The sequence below is a fragment of the Sprattus sprattus genome (genome assembly GCF_963457725.1).
Source record: "Sprattus sprattus genome assembly, chromosome: 10".
NCBI classification, from domain to species: Eukaryota; Metazoa; Chordata; class Actinopteri; order Clupeiformes; family Clupeidae; genus Sprattus; species Sprattus sprattus.
This window is the reverse complement of record NC_137908.1, coordinates 12,208,670-12,225,892: the sequence shown is the minus strand read 5'-3', so window position 1 is coordinate 12,225,892 and position 17,223 is coordinate 12,208,670. Positions and strand designations below refer to the sequence as shown.

The window sequence follows — 17,223 nt, the reverse complement described above, 5'->3', positions numbered from 1 at the left end:
ATCGTTAGGAGTGGGAAAAAAGAGGTGTGTGTGTGTGTGTGTGCGTGTTGTGAGTCCATGCCAAGGTGCCAAAAGTAGGACAGCTCAGCACACCCAATGTTTAACTGGTCATTCAAATTCTTCAGAGACATTCTTTCAGAGAAATGGATACTTACACATCACAGCAGATTTCTCTCTGTTTCACAAGGTAATCATGGTTGGCTCACACACTTGCTGACTGCTACCGTTTTCCTTGTGTTTGATAGACAATACCGCCATACCATTTCAACCTGAGGGGAAATTCATACGCAGATCCCATTCCTTTGTTCTCCCGGAGAGTAACAGTTACTCTGGGGAAAGCCTACATTGCTGAAACCAACCAGATCAGTTATAGAGGACCTACTTTCAGCCATCACGGTCACCACTGTAATGAGATCACTAATGAAAACAAAGGCTAGGGAGTGTCACTCATGAGAGAGCGCACACACACACACACACACACACACACACACACACACAGTCAGTGTACCTTCATGGTTATTTTAGAAGCATGGATCTTTAACACCATCATGTAAAAATAGAGTAGGCCGGGTGGTAAAATAACGAAGCTGAAAGATGCCTACGGCTCCCAGTAGACTCAGTAAACACTGGATGCCTCTGGGCGCCTCTCTCCCTCTGTAGATGAAGCTGGAGAAACTGGAGGAGAGGACGAAGCTAGGACAGAGGAAGCCCTGAGCGCCCAAAGCCTGGCACAGATGAGGGGAGGATGAGGCACAGTCTACACACCACACGGGTGGATGTGAGCCCCCCTCCCCCCGCTGTCAATCACAAGGGTGGGCTCCCAGACAACAGCTGCTGCGAATCAGAGGAGGAAGGGGAGAGAGGACAGAGGGATTCATGGAGATTTAGTGAGGGAAGAAAGGGGGTTGGAAGAGAGGAAAAAGGGGGGGGAAAGGAAGGAGCGGAGAGAAGGGGGGGGGGGGGGGGCGGAGACATAGGGAAAGAAAGTTAAGATGGAGGGATGAGAGTGATAGATGAGTGAGAAATAGATGAAGACGAGAAGGGAGAGAAGTCTGGGAGTGTCGGCATGTGAGAGGACTTGTGACGGCAGACGGCAGTGTGTGTGTGTGTGTGAGCATGTTGATATGAAGAGGCACAGAATGGGAGTGTTTGACGAGAGGAGCACTTGAATTCTTCAGGCCTTGGGCTTAGCAACAACCCGGGCAGATGAATATTTATGGCCAGCTCTTTCTCTGTCTCTCCCTCTCTCCCGGCGTGTTTAACCCCGACTGAGCCTGAACTCCAAACAGCTCAGAGAAGAACGGCTCATCAGCACCCCACTCAGGTTCCAGAAACAACAACCCACCCCTCTATCTCTCACCCCCACAAGTGCCCTCACCCAATCAACCACCAGTCTCTCAGGGTTATCCTCGCCTTGAGAGGAAATAATATTACATATTATCTATACAAGTATTTAAACCCCACTGTGCTTTTGAATTCCAGATAAAGGCTTTTTTTTTTTTTACTTCAACTAATACAAAAGTGCTACATATTTGACCTTAACTGATCATAAGTAGGTACTACCTATGAGTGGTTGAAGTAGAGATCTTCTTCTGGATATAAAAATCAATCTGTCTACTTCAGCCAATCCTCAAAGGACTACATTTGGCCTAAATCTAATACTGCCAATCCTCCAAACACTATAGTCGGTGTGAATCTAACACTGCCAATGCCTCAATTAACACCCCAATTGTGAAATATGGTTGTGGCAACATGATGATCTGGGGATACTTCTCATGTGTAGGAACTGAAAACAGTTTAGGATTGAAGGGAGGATGAATGAAAATAAAATCTACACAATATAACAACAAAACCTGTTGCAATCTGTTGTAAAACTAAGGCTTGGGAGAGAGATTACCTACCAGTAGGGCAATTGCCCAAGGCTCAAGGTTACAGCAACACCTGAGGGGCTCAAAAACTGTAAAGTGAATATTCTACAATGGCTCAGTCAAAGCCCTAACCAAAATCCTACTGGGAATCTCTGGCACTACATTTGAGGACTGTCATCCCATCAACCTAGATGTTCCACATACAGTTCCCTAAGAGAAATGGGGAAAAACACAGTAGATTCTCTCAGATATCTCTAAGACCACTGCAGAAGAACAATGTGCAAAGCTGGTACTGCCTCACTTTAGAAGACTTAAGGCTTTTATTGCAGCAAAGAGGTTCTCTGCCAGGTTTTAATGTACAGGGAAGACTTACATAATCTTTTAATACTTACTCATATTATATTTTAGTTTTCAGTTTACTCATTTTTAATTTTGGTATTTAGATAACTTTAGAAATATACTAGACTGGAAGTGTTCACAATACTGGTTGGTAAAATATGTGTATCTTTTGTAAAAAATAGAAAATGGTAATAACTTCCAAGGGGGTTGAATACTTTTCCAAGCCATTGCGTATACCTTGGAGTACAAGTTATATCTCAAAACTCAATATTTAACGTGGGTAAACCATGCTTGTTCATATAGCCAAACCACTCATGCCTATACACTTTATAGGTTTCACCTCTACACCCCCTCCATAGGCTTTTACACAGGTAGATATGGGTCTTAAGACTCAAGATTCAAACAACAACTACCAATGAACCAATGATGTTCAATTCCGTCCTCTGTCAAGGTCAGAGGTTGATCTAGGGGTGATGAGACATTAACACAGTCAGAGACAGATCAAAACAGCCAGGCAGCAGTAATAAAAGAATAATATTTAATATCCAGTGTCTTGAAAGAATTCACAGATCAGTAAAGTATATATCAGAAGACTGAAGTTTGAGGTTGTGTGTGAAATATTGATCACAGATTATTATTTCAAGTCATATCAAATACAGGCGGTGTACCATTCTACAAGCAGAGATTTACAGGTTTACAGTTTCCAACCCTGAAGGAGATGAATTAATTAAAAACTGAATGAATATAAAACAATGTCTACATACACTAATAATAATACTAAACATTAAAAATATCTGACAAAACCATAACAGTATAGAAAATAAAAATACCTAATCCCATCCTAATACACACTCACATAAGGTGTGTGTAATATTACTAGTCTTGTTACACCGAGAAACGTTCTCTTAACAGCAGCCTAAATGGATAAGAATGGCATTGCTTTCCACCCTGAACAAAAATTCCAGATTCTTATTGTCGTTCCATCAACATTCATTCAAGTATGAGCCAGAACTCCGATGTAAATGGTATTCACCTGTGCATTCACACCTGTGCATTCACAATTCACACTTCTGTGTGGAGTGCTGTTTTCTTGGTATCTGAATAGGCACTAAAGTGTCACTGTTTCTTTTTCTGCTTACAATAATAATAATGTTGACAACAGTGAGTCTTACAACAGTAGGAACAGTGAAGTGTTTGGAGTCAAACCCTAGATTGATGCAGATCTATAGAGTGGAATGTAACCCCAAACCAATGTTTGGGTCCTTAGCACCTTCTAAGTCAAATCATGCATTTTTCAAAGTACAGCTTCATTACCGTAATTGAGGTTAGTGTTTAAACATATGATGTCTCAGCTAAACCAAATGAGCACTGAATAGCAGGTAGAGGCTAAACTGAAATCACATTTCTGTTTTTGAGTTGACAGCGTTATGGCTAACTGCTACCCATCTGAGAGGATAAGGCCACATCTAGCAAGGGTATTTAACAATGCAATCTATTTTTTTTTCAAACGGTACACCAAGTCAATTGTACACAAGAACTAGGCACTTGTAACATGGGCTCCCTTGTCTCCAGCCAGCATCATGTCTTTCCATCCCCCTCTCATTCCTCTCCCTCAGTGGCCATCCCTCGTTCCTGGTGCAGCTCTTTTTGGCAGGAGGAGCGGGCGTGGACCTTCAGCTCCAAGTCCAGCCCTTTGGGTGGGGAGGGGGAAGGTCTACGGGTCCTCTCAGTCCTGTCCTCTGCTGCATCCCCGTGGCCCTCCAATGGGAGGGGACAGGTAGTAGAGCAGGGGCTGAGGCTGCACCTGTGGCTGTGGGAGTTTTGCTGGCCAATCACAGTCTTGCACGGGGTGTGGGAGTGCTGTCGACGACTCAGAGAGCTGCACTGGCTGTCGGAACGCTGTCGGCCACTCACAGAGCTGCGCTGGCTGTGTGGGCGGAGTCGAGCACTCACAGAGCTGCACTGGCTGTCGGAGCGCCCTCGGCCACTCACAGAGCTGCACTGGCTATAGGATCCTGTACCTGTTAGCATAGAACAGCTCAGGTTAGACCAATGACACGACTCAGCATAGCTGAGACAATAAATACAAATGAGCTAATGCAAGTAAACCTCTCTTATGGATCACATGCCTCACCACTATACTAGCACCTTAATACATACAGAGATTCAAGCAGTGCACACACTCACGCACACACACACACACACACACACACATTGATAGATTGTGTAACACTGCACCATTAACATTCATGGACATTCAGAATGTCCGTGGCATGCAGGACATCCACAGCCGTATTAAGAAGATCAGACAGACAGAATTCCACTGAACTGTTGTGACATCATGAGAGCGGAAAACGCACAGCTGCTGATGGCCGACAGCAGTGAGCCATCACCGTACAGCCCATCATCAGTCCTGTAAATTGCACAGCAGACAAGTCTGAGAGTCTGCGCAGACGTTTCAAGGACTTCTTCTCCAGAGCCACAATGGCCCCCTAATTAATCCTTGTCTAGGACTCATCAGAGACACTGCATGGTGCTTAGATAAACAAGGCTCCTTTGATTCTGTGTCACTGGGCAAGAAAGATGCCAAATATTAGAGCATGTTATAAAAGATTTAAAGTCAAATCAAAACAGCAACTCCTCACTCCTCAAGCTGTGCTGTGCTGTTAAACTGTGTGAAAATGTTTAAAATAGCCCCCCATGCTTATTTAACTGGCTGTGACGAAGTCCTTTCGTCTTGTCTTTATTTCAGTATTTCTCTTCGAGTGGAGGATCTGCATCAATCAAGCCTTGTCTTCTTACTTGCCTGTCTAGCAAATACAATGATGACATTTTTATATTGAAAAACCATACCCAATTAAATAAAAGGACTACATTAAAGAGGGTTGGACACAAAGCCCGAAGGCTGTGGTGAAACCTAGCTGCCAAGTGACATTGGTTTATGCAATATATTCTTATTTTTTCAGATACACGCGGTTGGTGTTTTAGATTTGTTTTTTTTCCACTTAGGTCCTTGTAAATGAACCCAATTTTAGGTCCGGATGTTTTTATTATGGAAGCGTGATGATGGCCGACTCTGTCACATTTGCATTATTTGTTCATTAGAAGTGCATCCACAGAGCAGAAGTCGACTGCAAATGCAAATGTCTCCTCAACAGCACATATTTGTGAGTGGAGCAAAAAACATGCTAAAATGTCTTCCGTACGGTTCCACGAGCTGGACCATTTTCTCATTTAAGGAATGGAAGGGACGTCTGCATTGTTTTTTTTTTTTTTTTTAAAGTGCATCATTTTGGCGATCCTGCTGGTTGTTAATTACAGAGAGAAAGGCAGGAGTGGTTGGCAAGGATGAGCTCTCGAAGGGCATTGTGTGTGTGTGTGTGTGTGTGTGTGTGTGTGTGTGTGTGTGTGTGTGTGTGTGTGTGTGAGAGGTGTTAGAAATGTTCCAGGCACCACTCTGTGAGACCTTTTCGATAATTAAAGGAAAAACGTTGGGATGGCGTTTGTGTGCGTTTTAAAAAGCGGCTTATTTTAATTGAGTGCCTTGTCTCAGCAGTGCTTGTATACACCAAATACACCAACCAATTAATGATTAACACCTAATTCATGCCATATAACCCTCTCTATTTATAACACTCACACACACACACTCAGAGACAAATAACTACACACACAGACCTACACCTATACCTACACACACACCAGTACAGCATACGCCGAATGCAGGAGTCTAAATATGATTTTGGTTTACCTAATCTTTTTTGATGGTGCTGTTACACCACGTGTCAAATTTCATTAGGGGGACATGACAAAACAGAACAACTGTACTGTTTTCCAGTCGAGGCTATAATCTTCCATGTGCAGAGATGTCATGCGGCTGTCAGCTTTATCAGTGGCTCAGAACTGTCATACCATCACTACCGTCTGCCGGTTTGTAAACATCTACCTCAAAAAAATGTATTTCACAAAAAAAAAAACATCTTCTTTGCGTTGCATCATCAAAAGAACACAACAAAAATCTCCTCTATCACCCTACCCATCTCTCTCAATCTCCCCCAGCTCTCCCCCCCCCCCCAGCTCCTGCCGCCTCTCCTCCTGTTGTCTGGACCCGCAGAGATCATGGTCATGGCGGAGCGCGGGCGTGAGGTATTGCCCGTAGGTAGGTCATATAGTGCTGAGCGTGTTCAAATGTGTGATTCACACCTCCCGAGTCTGGGCGGGATCTGCGGTGCCAGCTTCGGCTCTCCGTCCTCCGGTGACGGATTTACCAAACAAGGCATTCTATCTCGCGCCGCCTGCGTCCGGGAGCCGCACCAGAGTAATGGCCGCCTTAGCTGTCTGTCTATTAGTCTGCCTGTTTCTCCACTTTTAATTTATATCGGCTCTTGCCACACTCACTCTCTGGTGAGCAGTTGAGGACAGCAGAGGAAAGGTGTGGGGGGGGGGGGGATGAGTTATAAAGAGGATGAAGAGAAAGGCTGACTTGACATCAGATGGGGAATGGATTAAAGATAAGACATGTGGAAGAAAAATAACAATAAGAGATCGGTAGGCCAGCAAAAAAGAAAGAATTAATGAATTTAAAAAAGAAGGAGGAGAGAAAGAAAGACACAGGTGCAGGAGAAACACATAAACGAAAACGAGAAGCATGAATAAGAAAAAAGGGAGAAGAGGAGCGAGATAAAAAAAACAGTAATAAATAATTAAACAAAAAAATCGATCAATCGAAGAAGGAAAAGAAGAAGAAGAAAGACAGGAAAGAAGAAAAACTCAAAGAGAGAAAGACAGATAGCAGTTTTCCAGTACTAGCTGCTGTATGGAACACGAGGCCCCATATCCCTCTAGCCTGATGGCCCCTGTCAGAGGCTGCTGGAGGAGGTAGGCGAGAGGGGAGAGGAGTGAAGCATCGCGTTTGGCCAGGTGGAGGGCAGCCGGGCTGATGGTCCGCCTGACAGCTGCGACTGGCGTTCAGACAAGCTCTTCGACAAACACAGCCATCTGACACTGGTAAACACCCCTGTCAAAGTGCCTGATGGATCCCACGCTGACAGTGAGTGACGGCCGGTGGACGTGTCTGGGGCTGTCATCCGTGTTTATAAAGAGAGTTGCCACCAGGCCTCCACTCATCCTTGTTAACGTGAGGACGTGTTTTATGAAGGGCTTGTGATGTGCAAGGGGAAATAGGCAGTATGATGGTTTGGAGGTTGAAGGTTCATCTCATTGGAATAAGGTATATGGGAGTTGGTTATATGGAAGAGATTAAAGGAAGTGCCAATTGGGAAGAGATTAAAGGAAGTGCCAATTGGGATGAGACATCAGGGTCCATATGGTTGCTGTAAACTGCATGGTTTATTGGTCACAACGCACAAAGTTTTGATGTGCTTTGTTTGTTGGTGTTGTCCTTCAGCTATAGTCCCAGAGACGTGCAAAACTAATGTCTGCTGGGTTATGACGACTGTGGTGTGCAAACACTGAACTGCCTAAAGAGTGAAACATCAATGTCATAAAATGAGACGTTTACAAAATGTCGTATGCAGCGCAGGAAGTGTTTGGAAAACCCATGAGGATTGACTTAAACACAGTCAATCAGCCAGTCAGACCTACTGAGACAGTGTTGCCTCAGATGCAGAGGGCACAAGCTTATGCTGCAGTAAGATCACAAGGTAGAGCCAAAACACAAACTACTGCTGTTTAAACAAATAACAGGTATGCCATTCCATTCTCAGCAAGCTCTCATGAGATCTAACTTTTACCATTTTGTTTGTATTTCTATGTAGGCCCCTAATGTAACAGTTACTTTACTGATGTAAACGCGTAAAATAATCACAAAAATCACATGAAATACTGATGAATGGCACCTACATATATGGCAATGTGGTCATCACCTACAGGGACATCAACTACTACTTCCGGCAAATTCAATTCCCATGACTGTCCTTTATATCTCAGTTATTGCTGTGACTCGATGTACATGCTACCTGTTAGCATACTGACACACACCCTCTCTCCTTCTCTCTCTGTGTCAGTCCCCTGTGTAACGTGGGCATTGCCTGGGGTCTAGGACTGTGTGTGTGTGTGTGTGTGTGTGTGTGTGTGTGTGTGTGTGTGTGTGTGTGTGTGTGTGTGTGTGTGTGTGTGTGTGTGTGTGTGTGTGTGTGTGTGTGTGTGTGTGTGTGGCTCACTCCTCTCTCAGTGGAGGGGGGGATTCTGAAAGCTGCCACTCCAGGAAGAAAAAGTAGAGCGAGAGAGAGAGAGACTCACTGAGATCACCGATGAGAGGAGTGAAGACAGCTGAACAAAAACCGCCCAACGAGGGGCACGGAGAAGACGCCATCTCTCTTTCCCCGGGATTAGAACGAGCCGGCGGAAAAAAGCCCCTGCTCTCAGCCGAAGCTGCGGGGGAGAGGCACTGAAAGCGACGTGGTTGAATTGAACCCAAACTGGCAGAGTGACTTGTGCCGGGCACCTCGATCCCCACCGGTGCGGGATACGGCATAATCACCCTGATTTCCATGTGGAGGATCTCGAATACCACAGGCTTTGTAACTAAGCAGACCCCCTACGGCCTCTTGTCCTGCAGTGATGGGAAAACATCTAATTAAGGGTTGAGCGCCTCCACAGAGTGAAAGCCCAGTGTGAGAACTAGAGATTCAAGGCGTGTTTACAGCAGTTCGCCTCTCACATCTCCACTGGAACGCATTTCACCACAGCTTCTCGTCTGGCTAATGCACCGCGTTGGCCACTAAAATGTGACCTTTGGTGAATTCAGTTGAAACTCAACCGGTCATACTATATGGCACAGGCTATTTCTGCTCTTCCTGCCACACTAGTATGTATAAAGGTGACAGAGGGGGGGGGCAGCCTGGCCACAGTGTTATCAAGCCGCCCTAGCGACAGCCTTAGCGACAGCAGGTGTTGACAGACACAACCTGACTCCCCACTGCTCCTCCAACCAACTGTGTGCATGAGTGTGTGCGTACAAGTGATGCCAGAGGCCTAGAGAGAGAGACAGAGAGAGAAAGAGAGATAGAGTTTGTTTACAAATACCTGTATGCCAGGATTCCTACCAGGTGTATACAAACACTTATAGACAATTGCAGGAGTCTAGGCTGTTCATTAACACCTATGGTAGTGTCACAGAGAAAGCTGGACATGAGACAAAAATGAGAGAGAGGAGACAGAGAGAGAGAGAGAGAGAGAGAGAGAAATCTTTAGTGCTCAGTCGGCCCTAAGCAGCTAGCCTAAAAGCCAAGATCTACCCAGAGGGCATAAACATCACAGCCCATATTTTCAGAGTGGTTCTGGCTGGTTGTATTAATAGGCACAAACATAAAACTTGACACATCAAGGCTATCGGTGTGGTGTCAGAGCTGGCCATCAGCGTGGGCAGCACACTCCCTTCACATGCCAAGGATGTGGTAATCACGAAAGCTTGCCCCAATGTCACAGGACAGCAGTGGACGTAAAGAGTAGGCTTGTAATGTTTTCCAGTTCAACCTGCTTGTATCCATGCCTGGAGCACTGGAATTGTCTTACTGCGTTAAAGAGACACTGCTGCCAGAAATAATGTTCTCCAACCTAGTGCTATGCATTTTCTAATGGTGCTACACAATTATATCAGACACTGAACCGTGATGTATGCAGATTTTTGCCTACAAGCGCTACATTTTCGAATTTCCCCCAAGTTAGCATATTGGGTCATTAAGTGACATCCATCAATCCTTCCTTCACTGACCTCATTCTCAGGATTACCAATGGTCCTGTATCAGTGTGCTTGTGCAATGCTCTACAATGATTCTCAAGCTTTTTGCCTCCAAAGCGCCCTGTGGGCAAGGAAATATTCTAGCCGCCTCTAGAGGAGACGTGGTGGCCTGTCTGCCTGACCTCATTGTGACTCCATATGGACACACTCCGATGTCCAATGCCAATTCCATTTGACCTTATGAAAACATTCAAAAACACATTTTGCAGAAATATCCAAAGCGGAATGCTTCATTTCCATTTTCCAATTATCATACATCCACAAAGACTAAAAGGGCTATTATTGTATGATATTAACATATTATTTATGTTAGTTGTATATGATTATAGTTTTAAGGTTTTGTGATTGAAGCAATATGTAATGGGCCTCATTTATCAATTCTTCCATGTGTGTCAGTGTTTGAAAGTTACCACAATTCACAAACACAAAATGTGAACGTTAAATGTCTCATGACTAATTCTAATCTAAGTTTAAATAGAAATAAGGTTGGAGTGTACACTTACAAGCTCTCCATACAAATGTCTGTGTATTTCACTTGATAAATTAGAAAATGATTTAAAACAGTAAATCTATCAACACCTTGCAGCTCCCTCAAGGCCCTTTGTGGGCCCCTGCCCTACTGTTGAGAACCAGTGCACTATAACCACGTCCCAGCTTCCCTTCTGGAGTGAAAAAACACCATTTCAACAGAGCTAGACAAATGCCAGAAGTAGTAACCATGGCTGTTTACCTAGACACTCTGTAATAAATACATGTCCTACACACATAGATACTTTAGTTGGTACCGGGGCGATCAGAATAACTGTTTGACAGTGCTCATTCCTTATTTTGTCACATTGTTTTTTTTAACACCATACACATTATTACACTTGACTTGACAGACCTACATGACTATTGTGGCCACCTTATAACCATACTGTAGCGTAAGGTTGTGCCCACTCAATTGTACTAATTATTCATACTTCTACACTGCATGCTGAATATTTTCACCATGCCCACATCAGGAACATGTCCAGACCACCAGTGTGTGCTTTTAAATAATAGAAACGTCATACTGGTGCCAAACCATCATGACAAGCACACAATGCTGCTAAGTAACAGTTGAACACTGAGGGTGACATCTCTCCATCTCATACCTGAGACAATGGTTGCCCCATCGTCTTCATCCTCTTCCTCGTCGTGTTCTCCTGCTCTCCTGAGCTCTGCCTCCCGCACCTCGGGCACATAGAACCCATCCTGGCGCGCCAGCGGGCTCATGTAGTGGATCAGCTGCCCGCTGTACACCTCTAGGAATGGGTGGGCACACAGCTGCCGCTTCTGAGCGCGAGAGACACAGAGAGAGAGAGAGAGACTGAGTCATGGCTATTCATGTTGCAGTTAATAATAGTATTACATACTGTTGCTTTCAAGTCTGTTGTCATTATTCTTTTGAGTTTTACACAAATGCTCTGTATCATGGTGCTTTGGCAAGACTTGTGACTCGTCATGCTCAAATATTTAAATATAAAAGACAGAGAAAGCAAGTGAGAGAGACCGATTCCATTTTTGAATACGGGGGCATCTTTAACCAAGGAAAGTCAAACAGAAAACAAACAGAAACATACACGAACAGACAGACAGCTTGTGACTCAAACTCTCTGTCTGTGTCAGGTTTTTTCCGGATAAATCTCACAATATCACCTCACAGTAAGATAGCAAATTTTTATGCAGGAGTATGTCAGCTACTGGATTTGAAGCACAAGTTTTATTCATCGCTTAATTTTTTTGTGATCATATATCAAGAACAGTAGGGTTCCAAAATAATCACGACATCACATCTGGTACTGGCTGAATAAGTGATGCAATATTTCCTTTCATTCCGTAGCATTCTTCCAGTTTAAATCTATTATTCCGTTGAGTCCCTCGGGTGCTAATCAGGTCTGACTGCAGACCCACTGGACCATGATATGAGGCCAGACCAGGGGCCAGAGGTCATGCATTAGTAGTCAGATAAGAGGTGAAGTTTGGCTAAATGGTCTGAATGTTAAATGGCATCAAGAGACTCTGCTGCTGTTGATGAAGGCTAATGAAAATGTGCAGCTTGCATCCAGAACAGACTCAGACTGAACTGGAGACCTTTAATATTCTGACGGTTTATGTGCAGAGCCCCTATATTGTAATCAGAATCATCTTTTATTGGCCAAGTAAGTTTGCACAAACAAGGAATTTGGTGCAGTGGCTCTCAGTGTGCTTACACATATTACACAAAATATACATCACAACACAAAACAATACAACAGTGCAATGATGACAGTGATGGCCTACTCATAGGGGTGGGTATCGCCAACCACCTCGCGATACGATACGCATCCCGATACAGGGGTCGCGATACGATATGTATCGCGATACATGCGATACGTACGTATACGATACGTATCCCGATATTTTAGGCTTATAACAAAAATAAATTGCCTGTAACTCCTTGACAGTATATCATAACATATTTCTCACCTCATGTGGATTCTACAGAAACTCTGCTTTCAAATTATACCATCAACTGGATGATGGGCAAAGTATGCAGGCAGGCACATGAACCAAGTAGACGCTGTACAAAGAAACAGACAAAAAAGAAGTATCGATACTGACGCCTCCGTATCGATACACGCATCGTAAAGAGGCCCGCGACGATGTATCCCCGTATCGATATTTTGAACACACCCCTAACTCATAGTGTGTTTATGCCAGTGGGGGGATATATTCAGTGTATATATATTTCACCATATCAAAGCAAAAAAAGAAAGAAGACACTGAGAACTGAACTTTCTTATGAATGCATTTTTAATTTGTAATCCTTGTAGTATGTGTGGGAGCAATTGTCTGTTGCAAAACATTTCACTGTGCATTAGTTTGTCTGTGTTTGTGTGTGTGCGCGTGTGTTCACAAGGGGTGGGTGATGCCAAAGACTGGTGAACGAGGCAGCAGCTACAGAAGTATTAGATTTGAGATTTCCAAACTCGGCTCCCCACCCCCACACACTGCCTCGTCCTCGTCCCCATCTCTCCCTCTACCTCCCCCTCCTCTCTCTCTTTAATGTTGGCACTCTCTCATTCTCTCTTTAATGTAAGAGTAACCTTTGCAGGCTGCCTGAATAAGACACGTGTTCCCCTGCGCTCTTGCTTACTGACAGAGACCATTAGACTACTCCCTGCGCATTAACTTTTAATACACACATGCTATCATTCCACAAACACACACTCACCATCTCTCACACACACACAGAATTGCATGTTCTAAAACCACCTGAACTGCAAGGTGTCCAACAGGCACGGCGCTGTAAACAGAGGGGGATGTAAACCAGTGTACATTTTGTGACTGTCTTTAATGGAGCAGGATGGACTTTTAAAGCTCTCACTATAGAGGTACCTCATATGGCGAAGTCTGTAAGTGGCATTATACTACCAACTCCCTGAGCGTGTGCTCGGTGTGAGCTTCCAAAATGGCCACCAGCTGAGGGCCCTGCTGTTAGCTGCTTAAACGCGCACAGCTCCACAAACACCTTCAGAGCTCCATCAAACACAGGACGAGCCACTCCGCGCAAGTCCTGCCAAGTGACTGTGTGTGTCGTTAAAAGAGGCCGCGCACTGAAGTGTCTGCGCCGTCCAATCCGCCCCAACCCCCGCATCTTCCCTTGACGAGCGTCTTTTATATGGCTTTAATTAGATGCCTGTCGCCCAAAAAAATATAATAAAAGGGAATAAAAAAATAAAAAAACATTAAGTAAAAAATAAGCTGGCATCCTAGTGTGAGCACTTTCAAAGCCTCTCCGAGGTCATTATCGTTGCATCTCGTTGTTTTCTCCCATTCCTTTCTTTGCAAAGAGGGAGAGCAGGGTGGTTGTCAGAATAATTATCACTTCCTTTGTTACAGTCCGTTTCCACCTTGCGCACAGCCACATGCGTCCGTTTTTTACCTCAGGCTTGCTGGAGACAATCCGTAGGAAACACAATTAATATTTCAGTCCAAAAGCGCCAACATATGCTAATCGCATGCTGTGCATTATCGGTTTATCTGCATGTATGTCCTGTGGCTCTCATATAGAAGATGGCGTCACACTTGGCTTGATAAGAGATATCAAAGTGGCATCAAGCATGAAGACCTTTAAATCCAAAGATGGACACACATGGTGAGAGGCAGATAGACAGACATGGAACAAAGAAATCACTAGCAACAAGCAAGTGAATCTGTTCACACAGGGGCAGCAGTCTATTTAAGACAGGATCAACTGCTTCCAACCCCACCCTACAGACTGAGGCAGGAAATACTGAGGTGGTATTTATGCTAAGAGGATAGTTGAAGCATACTCTGATCACTGCTACACCCCTGACAATTTAGCAGTGGCCATTGTTTGCATATACTGACAAGTATTTGATGTAATCTGACCCCGTGTTCTATTACTCTAGAATCAGCAGCCGACTGGCTATCTCATCACCTGCAAAATCATTCTGGTAAAGGATATCTTTATTGGCACTGAGAGTTGTACAATCATGCGGCATAGAACCCAAATGATACTAGTAGTTCAGTGAAGAGACACCAAAACCATGGAGACTGTGTGTAAATGTGTGTCCAGTCTGACACGGACTGAGCTCTAATCTTAAAATCCTCCACTCTTCCACATGTCTCGGATTCCCAGAGCAAGCAGTGTTTTCAGCACAATATTAACACGTGGCAAAACATCGAGGGCTAATTAGAGTGAGTCTAATGCAGAGTTTTTTTTCTAATTATATGCGGTCTTTGTCGCTCTGACACTCTCTTACTCTCACCATCTGCTGCAGATGCCTCTCCCTTTGCTGACATGCACAGCACTGCCAAACAACAATGTATCTGTATTTACAAATGTATAAATTATGTATGACTTCTGTGAGGCAAAGCAGCCGTTTCCGTGGCTTTTCAAACGCTGACGCTCCATCAGAAGTCTATCGCAAAGCGCTGCGTCTCACACTCCAAACAACTGGTTCCATGAAACACACCCGCTCATGGGCATATCTGCACGCTCAGTGGCATGCAAACGTTTGGGCACCTCTGTTACTGTGATTAATTAAGCGAGTAGAAGATGAACCGATCTCCAAAAGGCAATAAAACATTATTTTCAACATTCTAAGCAAGATTAATGTACCGGTACTGTTTTTATTTTGTACCATTTTAGAGTGAAGAAAACGAAAAGAGCACCCCAAAGATTTGAGCTCTCAGATAACTTTAACCAAGGTCTCAGTTAGGAAAGGCAAGGTGATGCAGATGTCAAAGCTTCCCATAAAGCGTTTTCAGGTAACCATTTCCTTAAGAAATGGCCACAGGAACGATGGTGTTGGGCTTGCAGCCTGTGAATATGTTTAAAATATTAACCACTGTATAAATGCTATAACAATAAAGGCCATCTAGGACACTAAACAAGGTTACTGAATCTGACAAATGACTGCCAGTATGCAGATTCTAAAGACGGTAGCATGGTATAGGAGGCTAAAGGGTCTGTCAGCAAATGTAGGGACAAGTCCCGCTGCTGAGCGCCACTTGGCCACAGGGTGAGAGCACCCATAAGACCCAACTGGTCCATCAGGAGCAGAACATATACTTCTTAACTAAATCTAGTGGAGGAACCTTGACCACTGTTTGGTTCAACGTGGCTTAAAAAAAATCAGTGGTTTCACAGTAAGGCCAAGGAAGCTCCACCACAGACATAACTGCCGTACTCACTTAATGTGGAGATGGTAGGATAATAATAAAGAGAAACTGTGTATAATATTCATTTACATGACTATGATCGAAGATAACAATTCTGACTATCCAAGTGTCAGAAAATTTGCAATACACTCTCTCCCTGAAAGATATGCCTTCCTGACAACTGGCCCTCCGATGTCTGGTGAATGTGCTAGGATATGTAGGGTGAAATCATGTTTATTTAATTTCAAAGCAACTACCATACACAGCAGGGATCCCACACCTTTTCAAAACAGTTTCAGAGTGGGAAGTTTGGCATGATGCCAAACTGACAGCGCCAGGAGAGCCCAATTACCTATGGAATAACATTTACAATGACCATTACCATGTGCCAGGCAGCCATTTGTCATCTTCATCTCTGCAGATACTCAGGGAACAACAATAGCAATATCTAGCCCTAGGCTGTCTTAGTCTTGGTGAAAAATGGAAGGCCTATTTGGACCTGCTTGCTCTTGAGGCTTAGGACAATTTGATTGTTTTGCTGCTAGATCAACACAATTAAATGAAATTGATTTAGTACAGATTCTCACTTCTTACTTGCCTGGCGGTCATTATGAGAGTAAAGGGAGGGATGGGTTTTGTTAAATTTCTCCCTATTTGTGTTTAGCTGATGTTAACTTTAACCAGGACATGTTCTGCTGCTTCGAGTCTTTAGCCCCTCAGTAGATCCCTAGATGAGACTGTTCTACATAATGCAACATCACTTAGAAAGCCGTAGTAACAGAGTTGTACATTGAGCAGTGCCAATCTGCTGTGACTTTATTTATCTCTGAAAGAGGAAATATGGAATAGAGCCACTGATGATAAAAGATGACTCACAACTAAATGCACAGACAATGCAACAAGATCCCATGGGGCACCTCTTTCATGTCAAATGCTTTAAAGCAAAGGGAGAAACACCTTGTTAATACTACACATTAATATCAATCACAGTTCTTGGTATTATCCCTTTTTATCTTATTCTTGTCAAGTTTGTCAAAAGCTTGATAAATGATAGTAAAGAATTAATAAAAAATACATTGTGGCAAAAATAAGCACCACCTCATCATGTGTCACCATCTATCCACCTCTCCATCCAAACAGCTACCAATCAATCTACCCACTTACCAAATCTCTTCGCTAGCCTCCCTCCTACCACACACTTGTCTTTCAAAAAGAGCATCTTCATGACCACAGCATGAAACTGTGTTTTTTTTTACCCTGAGTTCTCAGAAGAATCAAGAGAAGGAGAGAGAGATAGAGAGACAGAGACATGTAAGTGAAAGCGTTCACAAGTTATGGTGAGGGGGAGATGATATTGAGGGGGGTTGATGGAAAAGACAGGATGTCTATGGGGTAGAGGATGTAAGGAAGAACAGCATTCGTTTCATCTGAAAATACAAAAAAAGGAAGTTTTGGGCTCTTGGCTGCTCCTAGCCTGCCTGCCTCCCATTTCCTTTCAATTACAGAACACTGAGGCAACAGGGCATTAAAAACCACAAATACACAGAGACAAACACAGAC

The 17,223-nt window shown here is 43.9% G+C and overlaps 1 protein-coding gene across 1 annotated transcript in view; it reads right to left on the bottom strand.

Moving 5' to 3' along the window:
* Nucleotides 1-3,572: 3,572 nt before the first annotated feature.
* LOC308371126 (testis-expressed protein 264 homolog) overlaps nucleotides 3,573-17,223 on the bottom strand; it is a gene marked incomplete at its 5' end in the record, with an annotated part of 41,715 nt that continues 28,064 nt past the window's right edge. The window contains 2 exons of the mRNA XM_080845916.1: nucleotides 3,573-4,278; nucleotides 11,051-11,286. Coding sequence (XP_080702042.1) covers nucleotides 3,807-4,278; nucleotides 11,051-11,286 — 708 coding nt within the window. The 3' untranslated portion in view covers nucleotides 3,573-3,806. The remainder of the gene's footprint in view (nucleotides 4,279-11,050; nucleotides 11,287-17,223) is intronic.